Here is a 24,436-nt window from a genome sequence, read left to right as displayed (position 1 = left end):
TGCGCATGAGTGTCCCCTCTACATTTACACTGAAGAAAATATTCCGCGCTTCATTGGCTTACGCGGGAAAATATAAAGTTCATTACTTTTTGAACACACGTCGTAAATAATCTATTCCAGAAGAATAAAATGTAACAACTGCTTCCAATTGACAACGAACAATATATATACATATATTAACGCCAAAAATTAGTTTCCCTAGATTTTGTCAAAAACTATGCACAAGAATTCCCCTTCAAAATATGTTTACTTGGATGAGATTTGTGGTTTGATATATTATCTTCGAACAATATTATAGGTAAACTATAATGAAAATTTAAGACTTAAATCATATTTTTTTGGCTATATTTCATTAACTATAAGACTGTGTACAGTCGTCTTCCTGTTGTCATAATGAAAAGCTTTCTGAGCGTAGACTTCAATATCAGCTCCATCTTGATAGGTGGCGCGGCTATCGCAAAGCTTCCATTTTTAGGATTTTTTTGGTCGATTTTCTAGAAAACTACTCATGAGGATTTATGCTTACTCGTGTAATTTTATTCAATTAAATTAGATGTATTGATTGATATATGTATCATCTTTTAATAACCCTTCCTTCCCCTGAACGTTCATAACATTTTGAAGAATTTCTTTTGTTTTCCTTTAAAGAAAGAAAAAGAGAATTTGTTTCAGTCAGCACTTCCTGGTTCTCTTCCTTGGTTTTGAGGGTACAGGCAATTAAGTGTCCATATTGTTGTGATGTCATCTGTTGTCTACCCACATGATGCTAGACACGAAACAAATGACTGCATTTAGAGTTAAAAGCTCTAATGATGATTTCCTGCACATTTCTACTATTGTGTTATAAACTTTGCATGAAATATGTGTGTATCCAAGGTTAGTTGGTTAATCAAATCCAGAAAAAAAGACTTTCCAAACACGCACATGTCTTGTATATACGGAGTTTAAACGAGTTAGAGAAAGAAATACAAAGAAGCACGAGACTTATTTTGAATAATAAATGAATAAATACAGACATCTTATTCTATTCACAATACGAGGGACCGCCAAAAAGTTCCCGGAATTTCGTTGTAATTATTTATTACCACAATATAGGCGCACATTCAGTTAATCGCCTTTAAAATAGGCTCTTTGAGACACACACACACACTTGTTCCACCGTGCCTGCCATTGCTAGAAACAACGCTCAAAGTCCTGTTTTGGTATGTTCCGACATTCAGCCGTCTCGTTGGTTTGGATGTCTTCCACGGTGGCAAAACGGTCACCTGTCAGGCTCTTTATGATCTTGGGGAAGAGCCAGAAAGTCTGGTAGAGGAGGGGAATGTTCATTTTCTGCGAGCCATTTTACCACCGTAGAAGACATCTAGACCAACGCGACGGTTGAATTTCAAAACATACCAAAACATGACTTTTTGCATTGTTTCCAGCAATGGCAGGAGCGGTGGAACAAGTGTGTGTGTGTGTCTCAAGGAGCCTATTTTAAGGCGATTAGGTGAATGCGAACCTATATTGTGGTAATAAATAGTTACAATGAAATCCCGGGAACTTTTTGAATACTCCTTGTATATAACAAATATAATAGCCATTTTAAGAACAAGTGCGATTTTAGGAGACATAATAATAATAATATTATAATCTTTATTAATATAAGAGACTATACAGCCATAGAGCTAGTAATTTTTCACATTTTTAAATATATATATGAATAGACAAATCATGCAAGAATATATTACAAAAAACTTGTACAACATACAAAAGACATGAGATAACTCAGAATAATAATTGATATGACATTTATTTTGATGGTGTAATATTCTATATATACATAAGATTTCCCAACGGAAAGGATTTATTCAGTAGTAACACAGTTAACAAATCAATTTTTAATTTCAGAATTTTTTTTTTTTTTTAAATATCAAATAATGAAAGTTTTTTTTTTTTTTTGGTTAACAGTTGTACTGCCGTGTCGTGACAAAACGCTGTAACTTTGGCGAAGAAGTTTTGCGAAAATGAGCCTTAAAGTTTTCGTCCGAAAATGTGATCTGTATCGTGTAGAAATAGTATATCTTGACTTTGGAAACACGTGGTTACATGTAATGTTACGTAAATGCATGTTGTGTGATTAAATTTGGTGAAAATTGATTGGTTGACCATTATTGCCTAGTTACACTGGTTCTACACGATATAGATCGCATTTTCGGATGAAAACTTTAAGGCTCATTTTCGCAAAACTTCTTCGCCAAAGTTACAGCGTTTTGTCACGACACGGCAGTGTAGTACTCTTATAGTGGGGTATCTTTATCGCTGGGGTATTTCTACGATTATGAAATAGATTTCTGATATACAACAAACCAATCAGGTCAATCTTATCATGAATTATATTATGAACAAATTTAAACTCTTGTAAATTTCTTCCTTGAATAATGGAGAGTAAACTAAGTTTCAAAATAATAGAATTATTAGTTAAATTATTGAATTTAGATTTAAATGGAAGTCGAGACACAAACGAAATTTGATTAGCTTCAATAGATTGAGAAATTGAAATCACGTTCCTGTTCCATTACCAGACAGCATATTGTAAGCAAGATCTAACATGAGCACAACACGAGTTAATACATCTAACTTTGCAAGTTCTTTCTGGATTTTGACAAAATTTTACCAATGTGCTCATTAAAAATAATTTATTATCGATTACAATACCCAAATCTTTGATAGTTGAAACAATTTCAGTTTTATGATAATCAATCTTGATAAATTGATATATTAGTTTTCCTCGAACAGGGGCGGACTGGCCCACCCTGCTACCCTGCAAAAGCAGGGTGGGCCCCCCAAACAGGTGGGCCCCCTCCACCAATTTTAAAAAGATGTGCTCAATTAAACCTACCAGCATAAAAAAAAATATGGCAGGGTAACTCCCGCAAACCTGTGTTTTGCATAAAAAAGACGTAAAGTTAAACTTTCATGAACAGACCTTATTCTTCTTCACGTTTATCGACTTGAACAGGTTCCGTCTATGAGACAATCAGGCCCTGAAACATTGCATGGTTTGTCATACAGCAGCTGTTAAAAACGAGCACGTTAACTACTACTTTTTAAAATATAAGAAACATAGTAGTTTTCAGGCTGTTATTGGATTTGGATACCATTGCCTTCTCCGGTCCTTTTACAAGCCGGCGAGTGGCGATGTTTTAAAGAAACAATAGTTTCGTAGATATTGTTATAGACTGAAATAGTGTGACGTCACATTCTTCTCGTTGCCATGGTGATCGCCATTTTATTTTTTTAAACAACAAGTAGCGTAAATACCTAGAGAACCTATGTGCAAAACGAAAACAGTGATGAAATATTTCGGAACTGCAAACATTAGAGTGGAACAAATACTTATGTTTCTTTTTAAATATTTATAATGATTGAAACTGAAAAAAAAGGCTAGAAAAAGTAATTAGAAAAGAAATATGTTAAATAATGTTACGTGCATGACAAGCATTGAGACTGAAATTAGCTAGTTCACATGTCTTGTGAAATTTTCCCTCTGATGTATATTTTGAGAATTTCTATATTTTCAGGATAAATTAAACCTTAAAAGTATACTCACCCTGTTCATAATCAGATATTGACTTTAAATAATTCCGGAAAATTTTTGATTCAGTAATATGAATAGATATACTATTGCAAATTTGAAGAGGATTATTGTTTAACAGATGTTTAAAATATATACTGAACCATTCATAATTAGATGTGTAATTATTGTACGTTTTCTATTTTTTTTTTAAGTTGATAGAGAATATAAGAAAAGATGTTACCTATATCCACTGATGATCTGGATTGAATATTTCTAAAGGCTAGCCTTTTCTTTCTTTTGTAACGTATACTTAGAAATAATATTGTGCACTCCCATTATAAACAGTAGACATTAGAGGTGTAAATGCCCCAATAGAATTAACATTATTCTAAAAGACTTTTTTTTTTCTTTTTAAAAAATCATATATTTTTACAGCTTTCTCTGTGCCGACAGTTTGTCAATCTACACGTTAGGGAGTTTATATTGCGTATAATTGCTTCCTATAGTGGATTACATGATAATTGTGCTTACATTAACTATTCGATTTCTACCTTGTTACTTAGGAATAGAGCTTTAAGAAATAAGCTCTTTAGCTCCATTAGTTTCATGCGTTTGTATAGAAAAAAACATGGCGATCACCATGGTAACGGAAGGAAATGACGACATCACTATTCCAGTCTAATAGTGGAAAGTGGAGGTGGAGCCGGAACGCTTTTGAACTGCATTGTCCTCAGACCATGCTTCAAAGAAAGAAATCGGATCAGGCTTCGTTTTTTTTTTTTTTTTTTTTTTTTTGGGCGGTAAAGCGAAAAGAAATTAGTCGCCACTATCAACGATTGTTTTATACAAACCTCAAACAATTACTATAAAATTGCTGCCCTCGGCTCGTGTTTTATTTGTATATTACATCGAAGAGCAAATCCGATAGCAGCAATTCAATTATTGGAACACCAGTTACGTGTCGTTTGTCGGGGAAGACAGATGTGGTTGTGTCAGTATGGATGGTAGGAGTGATTGTAAGATTACTGTAAAGAAGAAATATAAAAGTGGTGCTAAAAAGCGAGAACACAAACGAAGATGTGATTTACAAAAAGCTGCATCTGACCCAAAACAACGTAGGCTATTTGAATTTGTGAAGCCCCAAGAAACAAATGAGCTTGATGTGACTCATTCGAGTACTGCAGGACAGTTGCCAGGTTTTTTTTTTTTTGTTTTGTTTTTCTGTCTAAGGTGTTTATAAATTATAATGTATATACCACGTCTTTGGATGATTTCAGTCAATTGTAGCTTATCTTTTATGGCTATTTTTACTTGAAATTACACAACTTGAACAGGCGAACACGAAATTAACTTAACTTTTTGCTGCCGCGTAGTGCTTTCAAACGGGTCAGATCAGGCTTTCATGGGTCAGGGGCCGAGTCAAGCCTGCTTGAGACACGGGTCGGGTCAGGTCACCTAGGCTAGGATCAGGGCTGTCTCTAGCCACGGGTCGGCTCGGGTCAACTTTCTTATGCGCCGTTTCGGCTAAATCCTTCTCGGGTCAAGGTTAATGTTTTGCTTTTGTATGAATATATGGGATACTATTTATGGGTTCGAAGATGGACTTTTATATCTAATACATATGAAGAATGCCAAGTACATTTTTTACATTTTTGTACAGTGGGCCCTCATTTCAGTTTAGCAGGGTGGGCCCTATGGTTGCCAGTCCGCCCCTGTCTTCGAATATAATATACTTTGGTTCTGTTCGTGTTCAGAGGTAATTAATTATTTTTAAAGCATTCATATATTGAGTTAATATTTGTCTGTAACAATAGATGATCATGAGAACTTTGAACTATACGAAAAATCTTAAGATCATCAGCATAAAAAGAAAAGAACAACTCAAAGAATTACCAATATCGTTCATACAACAACAATAATAATTTCATTGACTAAGATTCCATGGTTTGACAGGAAAAATAAGATGAGAGATCTCATGCGATTTTATGATATTGGAAGACGTCGTAGAAAAGATAGTGCTCAGTAAATTTCACTATGAAACCAGCCCTCACCCATGATATTCCCGTGACTTAACTCACACTTATTACTTTTTCGTCATCTTAATCACAAAAATCGATAGAGAGGTTTGGCATTCGATTGACAATAAAGACTCCTCGTGTTCTTCGATGTGGAATCCAGCTATTTGCACATTCCTAATTCGTGGAATGAGGGAAAGGGAAGCCAGAACCTTGTCCCGAGGAGAAAGGCCCCAGTTGCTGCCCTATTCCGCCCTGCTGTGACCACTGCTTTCAAACCAACAATACTTTTCCAATTATAGATAATTCGTATGAACACAATGAAAGCAATCACAACATTCATTTTCTCTTATTGATTAAGGTAAGTTTTCAATGCACACTATTATATGTTTCTATGTGCTGAATTACACTGCAACTGGCGTTGCCTCATCCTCACGTTGTCGTCTGACTTTTTTGTAAATCGCTTTGGCTCTTCTGGTTAGAATATTTCCTTTGGGCTTTTTCTCTTTTTCTTGGTTCCGAGCAAACAAAAGGAACACTTGTTCCAAAGTTGTTTCAGAAACAGAATAGTCTTCAACCACAGAATAGTCCCTTCTTATCTCCTCCATCGCAGAGAACAACTTTTCCAAAGAAGTATATGGATTTGTGACGTGATAATGTAATAGACCCTGTGAATATTTATAATTTTAATTAGCCAAGCTTATTAGACTTTTAATATCATATTGCAAACTTGCGGTCTTACTGACTAACTTTAACTGCTTTCCAAAGCAAAATTAAACTATCCAGATTTTATTTTGAAGGGATTACTACAGAGGACATATTATGAAGACAACTACCTATTAAGAAGAATTTCCAATTCAATTTCGAAAATCTTCACGTCACAAATAATATCCTGTGAGACAGAAAATTCAGATTCGTTCTTGAAATTCTCCTAAACCTAGCTTATAACCTAGAAATTACCAATCCTCTTTCGCTTCTTTCTTTCTCTCTCAAGGATGCTCTTCTGGGACGGTCACTTGAGTCTCTGTGTCCTATCACTAACGATTTCTTGACAATTAATTGCACAACTTCAAACATGTTAATGGATTATAAATTCCAATAATCTACTGTATATTTCCAGTATAATAGCACTTCCCTCAGTATATTAGAAGACTATTAGTAATTTACATTTTGAGTGATTGTACATTTTCTATAATACACCTCTATTTTGAAATATGTATATTACATGAATTCTATATTCAAAATTTTATATGCAGAGGTTTTATACATACATGTATACTGACGTGCCACCTAATTTAGCACATCTAACTTTCTGAAGTTCTCGCATTACCACATCCACCTCAATTACTTGCATCGAAGGTATAAATAGACAGAATCTCTGACTGCAAGGCACAGTAGTCTTGAGTAGCGGAATGGAAAAAGCACGGGATTTAGACGTGTTCAATCGCGGTCAAATTGTTGGTGCTCGACGAATAAAGTTCCATTTCAGATATTAAGAATCAACTAGAGTCCACTCGTATCACAGTTGCAAGGATATGTCGGGATTATGCAAACGGATGGAAAATAAGAATCTGTCATATTGCAAAGATCAATGCGCCATCAATGAAAGTGGACTGCGCCGGCTGAGGTGTATCGTACGAACCAATGGAATCCGGGGCCTGTCGCAAATCACATCCCAGCTGAATGAAGGTTCTATGATAATTGTCAGTGCACGGACAGTTCAACGTTTTCTGCTTCGTCTTGGGGTCAGGAGCCGCAGACTACTCCGAGTACCCCTGATCACAGGCCGCCATCGGACTGAACTCCTTACGTGGGCTCGTAGGCACAGGTACTGGACCACGGAATAGTGCAAACGCGAAACCTGGAGCGATAAGTCTTGATTCCAGTTAATTCACGCCGATGGGAGAATACGAATCGGCGACAACAGCATGAATCGATGGATCCCGGTTGGTATAGTTGGTATATTGCAAAATGATGGTGGATCTATTACGGCCTGGGATGTTTTCAGTTGGGATCATTGAGATCATTAGTTCGCGTAATAAGAAGATCCCTGAATGCCAACCTATATGTGGACATCCTGCGGGATCATGTACAACTGCTCATGACGTTGGTTATGCCAACGGAACGTGCATTTTCCAGGAAGACAATGTCCAGCCCACAGATCCCACATTGTGTTTAGGCACAGTAGAATGGTTCGAGGAACATTCTACCGACCTCCAGTTAATACAGGCCCCCACCCTCTGTCCAGATTTGAGTCCAGTGGAACATTTCAGGGATGTCGTTAAAAGGACTGTACGGAGCAGACAGGCAAGACCAGTGAACATGGGCTAGCTGTGGGCCGCTGTGGAAGACGCATGGCTTGCAATATCTTTAGACGATGTCTAGAAGCTGGTGGAGTCATTACCCTGGCTTGTTGCTGCAGTTCTTGAGGACAAAAGGGACCGAACGGCACTAGATGTGTGAGTAATTCAGTGGCATATCAATGTATAGGGTATACAGGGTGTTAACAAAGTATACCGACGAACTGTAAGAGGTGATGCCTCACATCAAAATAAGACAAACAGTTCATATGGATCTACGGGGAAACTTAAATACTTTCAAAGCTAGTACTGTCCAAAATCGTGAAAAATGCTCAATTTCAACACGCACTGTTTCGAATTCGAAAATCCTGGAGTAGTGGCTGGTATCAACGTAAAGGAAGTCATACATAGGTATACACAATCCAAAAATGCATATTTCATCAATAATCAATTGGTGTTCAAGGTATTCCCTACAGGACATAATTCCTAGGCACCCTTCAACAGAATTATCAGATATGGTCTGATTTCAAGATGGTACAAAGTAGGTAAGGGGCAAGCCTTGACAACAGTGAATACTGAATGCTTCGGCAGAAAGCGGAAGTGTTAGGGACTACCAGCTCCACGGTTTTTCGTGTACGGAATAACGCGTGCTGCAATGCATTTTTGCCACGGTATCACATTTTTCATGTATAAGCTTGAAGGAAAACATTGCAGCACGCGGTTTTCTGAATACGAGGATCCGTGGTGTTGACAGTCCCGAACACTTCTAACTTTCAGCTGAAGCATTCCGTGTTCACTACTGTCAAGACTTACCTTTTGTCTACTTTGGAACTACCTTAAAATTAGACTATACCTGAGACTTCTGTTGAATGCATGTCTGGAAATTATACCCTGTAGGGAATACCTTGGATAGTCTTTGCACGTTGATGAAATATACATTTTTGGTTCGCGTATCTATGACTTCCTTTACTTTGATATGGACATATGGACTACTACTTCACGGTTTTTCGAATTCGAAATAACGCGCGTTGAAATGGAGCCTTTTCCACGATTTTGGAAAAGCTTAGCTCTGAAACTATGCACTTTTCCCCACAAACTCATATGAATTTTTTTGTCTTATTTTGATGTGAATAATCTCTTCCTACAGTTTGTCGGTATAGTTCATTATGTAAATAAAACCAGAAATAAAAATAATTCGTTGAATTACCTGGCGTTCATCTTTCAATATACAAGGTTGAAGATTCTGCTCAACAGTACGATTTAAGGCTTTCAAAATGTCTTCCTGCGCTGCTGGTTTTAGCTTTATTAATATAGTAAATCCTTGACAAAATTTTGACTTCAAATGCTCGATGCTACCAAAACATACAAACTGTCCATTTACCATAATACCAACTTTGTTACACAATGCTTCACATTCTTCCATGCTTAAAAATAAATCGATAAACTTGATATCAATTATTACATGTTAAACGTGCATAAATATATTTTAATATTTCTTCTAAGAAATAAGTTTTAATTAAGTTTTAAACAAATAATAAAACTTATTTCTTCTAAGAAATAAGTATTAATTAAGTTTTAAACAAATAATAAAACTAATAACTAAATAAAAATAAACCTTTTGTGTGATGCAATATATATGTTTTCCCATCTTGAATTCATTTTTTCGAAATAGTATTATAGAAAGATGAAATAAACCACAAAAACAGAAGTAAATGGTGATAATACTGGCTAAACAATTAATTCAACACTGACACAGAATTATATAGTTATATTCTCTAATAATATCATTTAAAGTGTCATACAAGGCTATACAATTGATTTCCAATAGCTATTCAATAACGTTTAGAATAGATATCGTTAGATTGTAATTCTAGAAAGTATTCAAAAATTGTATCACCTTAATTATGACTTTAGTCGAATTATTAATGTTAGTTCTACTGGGAAACAGTGAGATATACAAACCGACTGCTTACTGTATCTCTGTAAAATCTTCACTCTATAAGGTGAAATATAATACGGTAATTATTCTTAACTCTTAAGTATTTTCTAACAAACGACTTTTAAAAATAAAGGAGTTTGGTAAGCAGAGTTGCTTCTTTTAACCTGCTAGGGATTACGACTTTCGAATCGCTGGACGCAGACACGAAATTCGGTATATAACAATTTTCTGATACATACTCTGTCATTCAATTGGACAAACTGAATATAATAGTTGTACCATGAGAGAGATGATATTTTCAGCGCCTTTCAACGTTTCACACAAAGATTGTTCTGTGAACTGCAATCATTTTCTGTATCATAGCAAATAGACATGGCTTATATCTTGTTTAAATAGGAAGCAGCAGTAAAAACTATACCTTTACATCAAACACACACAAATTCGTACTGTTGACTTAGTATTATTATTGGAAAAAATCCCGCATTGGGATACTTTTTGGTATAGTTTTAAATGATCTGAAAATTTCATATTATTGGAAAATTCATACTAGGATTTGAAGGTAAATGAGTTGTATGTTTCACGGTAAAAAGTGTTTGCAAGTACGTCACATAAACTCATATTATATAGGTTACTACTTTATATTGTCAGTTGTCTATAGATAAACATAGAATGATTGGCTGAATGACATTCTGAAGTTAATAAAGAGTTAGTTGTTATAAAGCTTGATAAATATGAGTGTCCATAGAATATGAAATAAATCAAACATGAAAGATATTTGACTTATTGATAGCAGATTACAACGTTGGTGTCTGTAGCTAACCTGTGAGTAGTTGTGCCCTTGTAGCTGAGTTGGGTTTCTGGTGAACAAATAAAAAAAGGGAGAATTGTTGGAATTAAACTGGATGTTAGAAAGTGTATATGAGCAGTCACATAGTAGTACTCCCCCCGTTATGCGCGAATGACTCATCCTCACTCTCTTTTATGACCGGGGTGAAAGGTCAATGACCTGGCCCGGGGTCAATGACCTAGGGGTACATAGGACCACCCCCTCTAAATTTTGGCAGGGGTGCCTTGGCCCACCCCCTAAATTTTGGCAGGGGTACCTAGGACCACCCCCCTTAAATTTTGGAAATTGCCAAATCTAAAAATTTGGTATGGTACCCTAGGACCACAGTATGTACCTCTATCAGTATTGGGTGTCTATGTCGTTCCCTTTCATGGGAAAAAATTGCCAAAAATTCAAATTTCGGGGGTTTTTGACCTAATTATCCCCTTTGATAAGGTATCATTACCCTATATGGTTATATGGGTGTATACAGGGGTCCATTCCCTTTCATAACATATGTGTATATTAATGCACCCCTTGAAAAATTTGGGAGGGGTACCTTGGCGCACCCCTTAAATTTTGGAAATTGACCAATTTAAACATTGGGTATTATAGTATAGGACCCTAATATGTATTATGATAAATTTGGGTGGTCCACCTCGTTCCCTTCTAGGGGTATCAAATTGCCAAAATATAAACGTAAGCAATACGTAGTACCACGTGTTTGGTTTCGACCTAAGTTATCCCCTTGGATGAGGTCCTATTACCTTATATGGTTATATGGGCGTATACAGGGGTCCATTCCCTTTCATAAGATATGGGTATATTGGTGCACCCCTTTAAAATTTGGGAGGGGTACCTTGGCCCACCACCTAAATTTTGGAAATTGCCCAATTTAAACATTGGGTATTATACTACAGGACCCTAATATGTATCATGATAAATTTGGGTGGTCCACCTCGTTCCCTTTTAGGGGTACAAAATTGCCAAAAATATAAACGTAAGCAATACGTTATACCACGTGTTTGGTTTTCGGCCTAATTTATCTCCTTGGATGAGGTCCTATTACCTTATATAGTTATATGGGCGTATACAGGGGTCCATTCCCTTTCATAAGACATAGGTATATTAATGCACCCCCGGGAGGGGTACCTTGGGCCACCCCCTTAAATTTTGGAAATTGCCAAATTTAAAAATTGGGTGGGGTACCCTAGGACCATAGTATGTACCTCTATCAGTATTGGGGGGTCTATGTCGTTCCCTTTCATGTGTAAAAAATTGCCAAAAATTCAAATTTCGGGGGTTTTTGACCTAATTTATCCCCTTTGATGAGGTGTTATTACCCTATATGGTTATATGGGCGTATACAGGGGTCCATTAGCTTTTATAACATATGGGTATATTAATGCACCCCTTGAAAAATTTGGGAGGGGTACCTTGGCCCACCCCTTAAATTTTGGAAATTGCCCAATTTCAACATTTGGTATTATAGTACTGGACCCTAACATGTATTATGATAAATTTGGATGGTCCACCTCGTTCCCTTTTAGGAGTACACAATTTCCAAAATATAAACGTAAGCAATACGTTATACCACGTGTTTGGTTTTTGACCTAATTTATCTCCTTGGATGAGGTTCTATTACCTTATATGGTTATATGGTTATGTATAGGGGTTTATTTCCTTTCATAAGACATAGGTACATTTGTGCGCTCTGGGAGGGGTACCTTGGCCCACCCCTTAAATTTTGGAAATTGCCCAATTTAAGCATTCGCTATCATAGTACATGACCTCAATATGTATCATGATAAATTTGGGTGGTCCACCTTGTTCCCTTTCATGGGTAAAAAATTGCCAAAATATAAACATAATCAATATGTTGTATCACGTGTTTGGTTTTTGGCCCAATTTATTCCGTTTGATGTGATCTTATTACCGTATATGGTTATATGGTCATGTATATAGGTTCATTTCCTATCATAAGACATGGGTATATTGATGCACTCCTTTAAAAATTTGGGAGGGGTACCTTGGCCCACCCCTTAAATTTTAGAAATTGCTCATTTTATATATTTGGTATTATAGTACTGGACCCTAATATGTATCATGATAAATTTGGGCGGTCCACCTCGTTTCCTTCTAGGGTACAAAATTGCCAAAATATAAACGTAAGCAATACGTTATACCACGTGTTTGGTTTTTGGTCGATTTTATCCCCTTTGATGAGGTCCTATTACCTTATATGGTTATATGGTTATGTATAGGGGTTTATTCCCTATCATAAGACATAGGTACATTTGTGCACTCCTTTTAAAATTTGTGAGGGGTACCTTGGCCCACCCCTTAAATTTTAGAAATTGCTCATTTTATATATTTGGTATTATAGTACTGGACCCTAACATGTATTATGATAAATTTGGGTGTTTCAACTCGTTCCCTTTTAGGGGTACGAAATTGCCAAATTTTAGTACAACCACGTGTTTGTTCTTTTGGCCCATTTTATCCCCTTTGATGAGGTCCTATTACCTTATACAGTTATATGGTTATGTATAGGGGTCTATTTCCTATCATAAGACATAGGTACATTTGTGCACCCCTTTAAAAATTTGGAAGGGGTACCTTGGCTCATTCACTCAGTTTTAGAAATTGTTTAATATAAGCATTTGGTATCTTCGTACAGGTCTTCAATATGTACCACTATAAATTTGGATGGTCCACATCGTTCCCTTTCATGGGTAAAGAACTACCAAAAATCAATTTTTCGGAGGTTATTGACCCCTTTGATAAGTATTTAGCACGTTATATGGTTTATTACCTTTATATGTGTATGTGCCCTTTTAAATTTGGGAATTATCAAATAACAAAATTCGGTAAACGTTTTTCTAGGACCCATTGGTGTTCCTTTATGGCCAAATATTCAAAATTTAAAAGTTATTGACCTATCTTTTGATACGGCTTTATTATTGAATAACTACAGGATTTATTACTTTTTCATAAGACAAAGGTGTATTTGAGTACCAATCTTAAATTTTGGGAGAGGTACATTTCTTATTGTCATATTAATAATTGGTAATTGTTCTTAAAATTGGATAGTATTTCATTCATTGGATAAATCATTGTCAAATATGAGTATGATCACGTGATCAGTTATTGACCTATGATGGGATTAGGAGTCCAGGACAGTGGTACATTTAAACTTTGTAGGATAATTTGAGAATTGTCAAATGAAATTGCGTCATTGGTTTCGATTATTACAACCTATGGACCAAATATAAACGTAAGCAATACGATGTACCACGTGATTGACCTTGATGAGGTAGTGTACAGGGATACATAGCTAACCTTATTGAATCTTATGACTCATAGTCTTAAGGGAATACATGCTACATCACTGGCAAAGTTATTGTTGATGCAATTTGATTGGTTGATCACTATCTTTCGTGCAATCTGATTGGTTGCTGATTTTCAAATCTTTGCTGCATTCAGTTTTAAGTTTTGTTTAACATTTAAAAATCTTGGTTTCGTTCAACATTTTGCACTCACTGATAAATATGATCAAAACCGTTTATTTGTTAATCAAATAGTTAAATAACGGATAAAGTTTGACGGTTAACCGTGAAACGTAAAATTTTTTGAAACTTTTTGTTTGAAAATTCTTGTTTTCAAATTTTTGTTTGAATTTTTTGTTTCAGAATTTTATTTGAAATTTTTTCTGACTTTTGTTTCAAAATTTTTTGTTTAAAAATTTTTCGTTTGAAATTTTAAAAAAATTTTCGTTTCAAAATTTTGTTTAAAATTTTTTGTTTGAAATTTTTTCGTTTCCAAATTTTTTGTTTGAAATTTTTTGTTTGAAATTTTTTTCGTTTCAAAATTTTGTTTGAATTTTTTTCGTTTGAAATTTTTTTGTTTGAATTTTTTTCGTTTCCAAGTTTTGTCGTTTCAAAAATTTTTTTTCAAACTTTTGTTTCAAAGATTTTTGTTCGAAATTTTTGTTTGAAATTTTTGTTTCAAATTTTGGTTTGACATTTTTAAAAGTTTGTGCACTTATTAGTAAAGAACTGGAACTGTTTAGAACAAAAACCTTTGACAACATTGTGGTGCAATAGTACACGTCAGAATATGGGGCTGTACTTGAAATGGAAAAACACAATTCATTGAAATGGATCATTTTATTACACTCCACATACATCCATACCAGATAGTGGTTCTGGATATTGTCGATACAATGTATTTTGAACTTCGTGCACTAGTTTGTCTTTAGCATATAATTTTAATTCCAATTCAAGTCTTTTAAGGTCTATTGAAATATCAATTGGTGGAAACTCAATGTCCATTTGATCACAAATAAACTGTTTATCAATACAGGTATGCACCCACGAACGATGTTGACAACCATCACAATATCTAGATACATGTTGTACAATATGCATGACACATTTTTCAAAATAGTACTTTTTCAGGAATATACTTGTTTTGTTGCACACTTCCACTGCATGTTTCACACACTGAAATACGTTGGTAAATTTGTTCCATTATGTTTCCGTTAGATACACCATGTTGCGAGGGACATGGAATGTACTCTTTTTACGTAACAGCACCATCTTTTCTTCGAGGACTGTATGCATCACCACTTCATGATTTGAGCCTAATGATTTGACTATGGTCACATTTAACTCATCATGAAAATAATCGTTCATTTGGTCGATTCGTGCCATTCTTCACAGGTCAGTTGTACACCAAATTGTTCTGCTTTGCCCAATCGAATCACAGGTTCAAATGTTCTAGCACTGATACCAATCATCACATGTTTTGTTTGAAATATATTTATTGGATAATAGCTTGCGAAGATGAACTCTTTATCGTTAGAAATACACATCTTTCCTCCTGAAATGCACTTGCTCAAATGATTTCGTGGGATGACACTGTATTTGCTGGTTTATAGTTATTGCTGACGTCATTGAAAAGAAATGTGCTGACGTTTGAATTCATGATTTCATCACAGTTGCTGACGTCATGCCGACCAACCAAATTCATACAACTACGGCTGACGTCATTGGAAAGAAATGTGCTGACGTTTGAATTCATGATTTCATCGCAATTGCTGACGAATCAGGCTGTGTACTAAATTCAAATTGATGACTTCGACCCAAGAATCCTTTGTAACATAAAGATACAGATCCAGTATTTAAGAAACGCAGCAGTTCTTCTTGTTTTGATGCTTCCATGGGAAAATATCTTGATGGTAAAATTATATTCTTATCATTTTCAAGCTTCACTACGATTCTTAATCCAAACTTTGTAGGGATTTTTTGGCTAGCTAAGATTCTATAAGGTACATTCTGTTGTAAACCAGTATTCTTGGTAAATGATTTCATCACATCATGTGTGTTTAGAAACTGCAGACAAGTAGCCATGATGATGTTATCATGAATACTAACTCGAACGATGATGCAAAACTGATGACGTTGCATTATCTTGTTCTGACGTGTATTATTGCACCATGATAAACAATGTTGCCAGAGGTTTTTGTTTTAAACAGTTCCGGTTCTTAACTAATGAGTGCACAAACTTTTAAAAATGTCAAATCAAACCTTGAAACAAAAATTTCAAACAAAAATTTCGATCTCCGCCCTACTCTCACATATGGTTTCACAGCTTGGATTACCGCATCAGACAAATTCTACCACAAACTTCTTATTCTCGAACACCATGCCTTCCGAATTGCTTATCGCATCAAATTACTAAGCCCCACACGAGAACTATATCGGCGCATTACTTTTTCCGCCTTGAAGTACCATCTCGAGGGCACCCTCCTTAAATTTTGGCAATGGGGGTCCACTGAAATTGTCCAATTGAGACCCCTGTATACGCCCATATAACCATATAGGGTAATAACACCTCATCAAAAGGGGATAAATTAGGTCGAAACCAAACACGTGGTACAACGTATTGCTTACGTTTATATTTTGGCAATTGTGTACCTCTAGAAGGAAACGAGGTGGACCGCCCAAATTTATCACGATACATATTAGGGTCCTGTGCTATAATACCAAATGTTTAAATTGGTCAATTTCCAAAATTTAAGGGGTGGGCCATGGTACCCCTCCCAAATTTTTCAAGGGGTGCATTAATATACCCATGTCTTATGAAAAGGTAATGGACCCCTGTATACGCCCATATAACTATATAGGGTAATAACACCTCATCCAAGGGGATAAATTAGGTCAAAAACCCCCGAAATTTGAATTTTTGGCAATGTTGTACCCCTAGAAGGGAATGAGGTGGACCACCCAAATTTATCACGATACATATTAGGGTCCTGTACTATAATACCCAATGTTTAAATTGGTCAATTTCCAAAATTTAAGTGGTGGGCCAAGGTACCCCTCCCAAATATTTCAAGGGGTGCATTAATATACCTATGTCTTATGATAGGTATTGGGCCCCTGTATACGCCCATATAACTATATAAGGTAATAACACCTCATCCAAGGAGATAAATTAGGTCTAAAACCAAACACGTGGTACAACGTATTGCTTACGTTTATATTTTGGCAATTTTGTACCCCTAAAAGGAAACGAGGTGGACCATCCAAATTTATCATGATACATATTAGGGTCCTATACTATAATACCAAATGTTTAAATTGGACAATTTCCAAAATTTAAGGGGTGGGCCAAGGTACCCCTCCCAAATTTTTCAAGGGGTGCATTAATATACCCATATGTTATAAAAGCTAATGGACCCTTGTATACGCCCATATAACCATATAGGGTAATAACACCTCATCAAAGGGGATAAATTAGGTCAAAAACCCCCGAAATTTGAATTTTTGGCAATTTTTTACACATGAAAGGGAACGACATAGACCCCCCAATACTGATAGAGGTACATACTATGGTCCTAGGGTACCCCACCCAATTTTTAAATTTGGCAATTTCCAAAATTTAAGGGGGTGGCCCAAGGTACCCCTCCCGGGGGTGCATTAATATACCTATGTCTTATGAAAGGGAATGGACCCCTGTATACGCCCATATAACTATATAAGGTAATAGGACCTCATCCAAGGAGATAAATTAGGCCGAAAACCAAACACGTGGTATAACGTATTGCTTACGTTTATATTTTTGGCAATTTTGTACCCCTAAAAGGGAACGAGGTGGACCACCCAAATTTATCATGATACATATTAGGGTCCTGTAGTATAATACCCAATGTTTAAATTGGGCAATTTCCAAAATTTAGGTGGTGGGCCAAGGTACCCCTCCCAAATTTTAAAGGGGTGCACCAATATACCCATATCTTATGAAAGGGAATGGACCCCTGTATACGCCCATATAACCATATAAGGTAATAGGACCTCATCCAAGGGGATAACTTAGGTCGAAACCAAACACGTGGTACTACGTATTGCTTACGTTTATATTTTGGCAATTTGATACCCCTAGAAGGGAACGAGGTGGACCACCCAAATTTATCATAATACATATTAGGGTCCTATACTATAATACCCAATGTTTAAATTGGTCAATTTCCAAAATTTAAGGGGTGCGCCAAGGTACCCCTCCCAAATTTTTCAAGGGGTGCATTAATATACACATATGTTATGAAAGGGAATGGACCCCTGTATACACCCATATAACCATATAGGGTAATGATACCTTATCAAAGGGGATAATTAGGTCAAAAACCCCCGAAATTTGAATTTTTGGCAATTTTTTCCCATGAAAGGGAACGACATAGACACCCAATACTGATAGAGGTACATACTGTGGTCCTAGGGTACCATACCAAATTTTTAGATTTGGCAATTTCCAAAATTTAAGGGGGGTGGTCCTAGGTACCCCTGCCAAAATTTAGGGGGTGGGCCAAGGCACCCCTGCCAAAATTTAGAGGGGGTGGTCCTATGTACCCCTAGGTCATTGACCCCGGGCCAGGTCATTGACCTTTCACCCCGGTCATAAAAGAGAGTGAGGATGAGTCATTCGCGCATAACGGGGGGAGTACTACTCACATGTAAATGGGAAATTGTTATGGATACCTTGTGTCTGTAGATGGTAATGATTACATTCTAGATGGAAGCAAAATTGTTTATATAAATAGAGTTATTGTGTAGAGTAAAGAAGTATCTTTGAGGGGAATTATACATACACAAATCTAAGGTAAAAGATTATATTGTAAGTTGATTAAGAAAGAAATGTTAGTATAAAGGTTAAAGAGATTGGTAGGTATGTCAAATGGTATGAATATACATGGCTAGTACTATCTTGTTGGTTAACCCCTAACTTCGAAGTTTCCTTGTTTAAAAAATAAAATAAGTCTCACCAAAATGATTTGGCTTTGATGCAATATGGCGTGTATTTTCTTTGACGTTTCCCATCATTGCGATCATTTGAAATTGAAATCAGTTGATAATGAGGGGGTGAATGTTTCATCTTGGTTTTAAAACATATGGTCTCCGGTAACCTTCGTTAGAAGTTGATTTTGATGCAACATTGCATATTACTTTATGGAAGTTTACCAAACATCCATGTTGCTTAGAGTTGAAATTGTCAGCAATAAAAAAGTGAATTTAGCTCTATGCTCTAGGCTTTAGGGGAACTAATTAGGGGTGTCTGAGAAGAGTCTTTTGGGGTGGGAACTCAAACATGACTTTCAACGTTTTAACAAATTTAAGGAAGATTATTTATAAATTTAGTGTTTAGTTTGGAAAAATTCATTAGGAACAACTGTTAAAATAATGTCTGTAGAGACCTTATATTTTGATCTAAAAATGGTTATGAAATTTTTCCTCCATTTCGAAGTTTAAAGAAGGTGGAAACGATTTACTTAAACATTGGAAAACTGACTTCAGGTTAGGGTTGCTATTCATCGCAGGACCGTCACACCATCGAGATCTGCGTCCCGTAGTCTCGAAAGTATTTCTCAGGACACTTAAATGTCCCGAATTTCAGCAAAGAAGAAAAGAAGGGAATATTATAGTTCGTTTGTTTTCACAGGATTAAGTATATAATTATTCTCTTCAACTTCTGAGTATGGCAACAAAAATTAAAAAAGAAGCTTGCATACATAAAATACGGGTATTAATTAGTAGGGTGGATCGAAAACAAATCAAAAGTTGTCTAATCAAATAACACTAGGTGTCAAAAGTTGTGTATTGACTAGAATAACATTCGTGAATTTTTTCATATTTTTTGTATTTCTTCATCATTCCCCGCAAGGACCTTAAAATTTTGCAATTTTATGAAAATTTGATTTTTTAAAATATAAATATATCGGTCGCTATTGACCCAAAAGGTTACCCTTGACCTAAAACTACTTCAAAAAATTTTTGACCCTCTACCCTCTCCCCTTACCGAATTATCGTATCATACATGCTCAAAATGAAATATTTTTAAATTTTGGTTGGGGTGGTCGAAAAGTTTGAAAGTTTCACAGATTGTAGATACTATTTAGATGTAAATGTGCAATTTTTCAAAAACATCGATGCGTATTTTCTTTATTTTTTTGCGTTGAAAATTTCAAAAAATGTAGAAAAAATGGGGGGAACACGTTTCTGATTTTTGGCTAAAAAAAATTGTTATACCCTTAGGTACAACATATATTTCTTTCGGGGCCTGAAAGTGATGACAACATTGTCAAAAAGGAATAAAATTGAAAACAAACCGCGTTTTTCGCACAGTTTTTCTACCATTTTAGGGCCCTCAAGGTTAGGACCTCTTCAAACAATCCTTTGCCAAAGTTCACAATTTTCCTTTCTCTTGCGTCCCTTCCGCTTCTGCCATTCTTTGGCTGCTTCGATTGTGTCCATTTCGGAATAAAAACACCTCTTGCGGCCAGTGAAACAACCACTGACAGATACGAGGAGCCGACGCGAGGTGTATGCAACTTCGTTGTGCAAGAGTCGGTTGAAGTGAAAACACTGCTACGGAGATATATTTGGTGTTTTTATTCCGAAATGGACACAATCGAAGCAGCCGAAGAACGACAGAAGGGGAAGGAAAATTGTGAACTTTGGCAAAGGATTTTGAAGAGGCCCTCACCTTGAGGGCCCCAATATGGTGGAAAAACTTTGCGAAAAAAAACAGTTTGTTTTCAGTTTTATTTATTTATTTGTTTATTTATTTTTTTGACAATGGCTTTGTGGAAGCTCCATTTTCGAATGCAAAATTAATGTTTAGTACGCTTCGACTACATGAAAGCTTATTTATGGGGTTATACAGATCTTTATTTTTTGCAAATTACTTAAGAGAATTCATTTTAGTGATTACCATGGCACATTTTTGCCTTGCTGAACAAGATTCGGTCTTGTAGAAATTGTTACCTGTGTGAACTCATAACAATTGACTGTCCAGCCTTTTGTCTCTGCTGCAGAATATTCCACAAACGTCTTCTAGCAGAAGGATCCACTCCACTGGTTGGTTCATCAAGGAACACAATTTGTGGATCTCCAATTAAAGCCATGGCGGTGCTTAGCTTTCGCCTATTTCCAAGGTTATACGTACCACATTGCCTGTCTGCGTAGTTTTTCAGACCTATTTGAGAAAAGAGAGAAAACATAGTATATAGAGAAATCAATTATTCGTTGTGAAATTCGTTTCAGTAACATGTATTCAGGAAAATTCCAAATCTCCAGTTTGCCTCAGGATTAAGGAGTTATGAGCTACCTACCTACCTTCATATATATATATATATATATATATATATATGGTGTTAATAAACTATACCGACAAACTTTAAGAGGTGATTCCTCACATCAAAATAAGAGAAAAGTTCATATGGACCTATGGGGAAAAGTGCATAGTTTCAGAGCTAGGGCTGTCCAAAATCTCGAAAAAGCAAATTTCAAGAGGCCATATTTCGAATTCGAGAGACCGTGGATTGTGGGCCTTATCAACGTAGAGAAAGTCACGCATACGCAATCCAAAAATGCATATATCGTTAACGGGAATGGACCCCTGTATACGCCCATATAACTATATAAGGTAATAACACCTCATTAAAGAGGATAAATTAGGTTAAAAAAACTCCGAAATTTGAATTTTTGGCAATTTTTTATCCATGAAAGGGAACGACATAGACCCCCAATACTAATAGAGGTACATACTATGGTCCTAGGCTACCATACCAAATTTTTAGATTTGGCAATTTCCAAAATTTAAGGGTGATGGTCCTATGTACCCCTGCCAAAATTTAGGGGGTGGGCCAAGGAACCCCTGCCAAAATTTAGAGGGGATGGTCCTAAGTGCCCCTCGGTCATTGACCCCGGGCCAAGGTCATTGACCTTTGACCTATGACGTCACAAAGATCGGGGTCAAATTCCAAACTTCGATCAGGTGTCGCAAGTACTACTAACATATTTTGGGGGCGCGGTGGCTCAGTAGTAGAGCGTTCACACCTGGTACATGGAGTCCTTGGTTCGATCCCAGCTTGTGCCATGTGAACTTTGTGGTGGATAACCACCGTATTCGTGGGTTTTCCCGGGGTTCTCCCGTTTCCTCCCACTTTCTCCATTTCATCATTTACTTCATTTCTCATCATCACCGTCTCCTTTAGCCTAGCAGACATAGCCGTGGGATGTAAAATTTCCAAGATTTCATTTCAACATATTTTATAGGCTATTAAATACTGCAGCATATCGTTGTATGCGGCACTCACTTCATTCTTGAGCTTATAGTAGTAAACTAGAAATTTTTCTAACAAGAAACTGGAAATACTGGAAATACGCCAAAGAACTCCAGTAGAAACCTTGCTTTTTTATTCCTTCAATAGTTCTAGTCTCATTTCCTTAATTTATTTTTCCATATCACAGTTTATGACTGCCCTTTTCTCTATTTAACAGGAGTCGCTTCTATTTTCAGTAAGCACGAAACCTACGTCCCAATAGGGGCGACTAAACCTTTAATAAAAATCCAATCCCTAACTAAAGCACTGTTAAACACATACTTACAATATAAGGTATTAAACTTATGTGTATGGAATCAATTTCCGATTCTTCTTACTTTTCAGACATGGAAAGATCACATATTTTGTACTACAAAATATGTTAATACACAGGATCAATACTAAATTTCTGTAATATCAAGAACTTCAATTCTCTTGGGGATATAATACAACTCGAAAGCAAGGACCACGATTTATACTACAGCAAAACAAAAATAAGATCTTCATACCTACTGCATCAATCCATTTGTTGACTTCTTGTTCAACATCTCTTTCTGGGATATCTCTAAGAGAAGCAAACAATCTTAACATCTCTCTTCCTGACAGTGCATCTATAAAAGCATCAGTTTGAGGGCAGTATCCTATTTGTTCCAAGAACTGCAATGTATAAGTAAAAGATTCGCTGTTTACTGGTATTAATTATTGACGATATTCTAATATATCACCCTTCATTTTTTTAATGTTTTAAAATTACTCAAAAGAATTTTATAAATTAACGATAATTTACTAAAACTAAACTTTGAGCATAATTCTATGGCACTATAGGCAATAAAGGGATGTGTCCTACCAGGTGATACTTAACTAAGGTAAGTAAGTAAGTCTTAGTTCCTCTCTCACTTCAAGAAGCTATCAGATTGTCTGAGAATATGGGAAAAATACAAATAGGGCCTAAATACAAATAGGGTCTACATATAGGGCCAACACCGACAACGTTTGGGAGATGATTCCTGACACCAAGATAAGACAAAATGTATAGACCAATTTGGGTGAACAAATGCTTCCTTTCAGAGTTATAGGCTGCCGAAAACATGTAAAAATGAAATTTAAAGGTCCATTGCTCCGATACTATAGGACCTTCTGTAGTCGGGTCAAGACTTCACTTAAGAACTAGTATGTGCTCTATATAAATATCCATATTTCAGAATTCTGCGATATTTCTGCAACAGTTTTTATAGAGGTAGTTGGTGAGTACTTCAAATTATATGTCCTTAGCCAAACTCCCTCTATAAAAATTGTTGCGTAAGTTCATATTTTCATGTTTTCCGCAGCCTATAACTCCGAAAGTCATTTGTGCAGCCAGGTTGGTCTATACTTTTGTCTTATCTTGGTGTCAAGAATCACTTCCCAAACGTTGTCGGTGTTGCTTTGAAACACCTTATATATATATATATATATATATATATATATATATATATATATATATATATATATATATATATATATATACTGTATATAATGGTATACGGTCTAAATCTCACTGCCCAAAATCGCGCATGTCCAAAACCTTACCTGGCCAAAATCTCGCCATTCAAATCTCGCGAAACTAGAACATAGAGGGCAAAAATCTCGATTAGTTAGATAGGGTGGGTCGTTTTGCCACTTTTTTTTTCGGAACGAAATGTAATACCTGGCAAAAGTGGCCCACCCACATGGACATTACAAGTATAGATTTTTTTTTTCAAATCAGATAATATCTTCTGTGAGAACTATTGCCTCAAAGTTTCAAAATTTCACTGAAAATTACAAAAAATACCAATATTGTTCATGAATTTTAGTTATGTTAAAGTAAACATATTTTTGGATTTATATCTGCCAGATGCTATGAAAACTGACATTCAAGTCTCAAAATGCCAGTTATATGCCCGTGAGGTGGGATAGGGGTGCCTCCTCTGGGGCCCGAAAAAGGGGGCAAATTCAGTACAATCAAGCGTTTCTACAGCTATTTTCGTCCTTGCCTTTTCCTTCTACTGGTAGTTCATAGTGGTAGCAGAGCATCGTTATTTTTCACCATGACACTCCCACCCCTCCACCTCACAATACTGCAACGCCCTTCTGTCCCGATCTGCGTA

At 36.0% G+C, this 24,436-nt stretch overlaps 1 protein-coding gene across 2 annotated transcripts in view; it reads right to left on the bottom strand.

The window, feature by feature from the left end:
• Positions 1-1,612: 1,612 nt before the first annotated feature.
• LOC145694714 (phospholipid-transporting ATPase ABCA3-like) overlaps positions 1,613-24,436 on the bottom strand; it is a 187,752-nt gene continuing 164,928 nt past the window's right edge. For both annotated transcript variants that reach the window (XM_081771243.1, XM_081771244.1), the window contains 4 exons: positions 22,817-22,964; positions 20,968-21,178; positions 9,085-9,301; positions 1,613-6,245 (listed from right to left, as the gene is read on the bottom strand). In XM_081771243.1, coding sequence (XP_081627369.1) covers positions 5,982-6,245; positions 9,085-9,301; positions 20,968-21,178; positions 22,817-22,964 — 840 coding nt within the window. In that variant the 3' untranslated portion in view covers positions 1,613-5,981. The remainder of the gene's footprint in view (positions 6,246-9,084; positions 9,302-20,967; positions 21,179-22,816; positions 22,965-24,436) is intronic.

The sequence above is a fragment of the Thermobia domestica genome, chromosome 9 (genome assembly GCF_964235325.1).
Source record: "Thermobia domestica chromosome 9, izTheDome1.hap1.1, whole genome shotgun sequence".
Lineage (NCBI taxonomy): Eukaryota > Metazoa > Arthropoda > Insecta > Zygentoma > Lepismatidae > Thermobia > Thermobia domestica.
The sequence above is the reverse complement of the archived record's forward strand: the minus strand, read 5'-3'. Positions and strand labels throughout refer to the sequence as shown.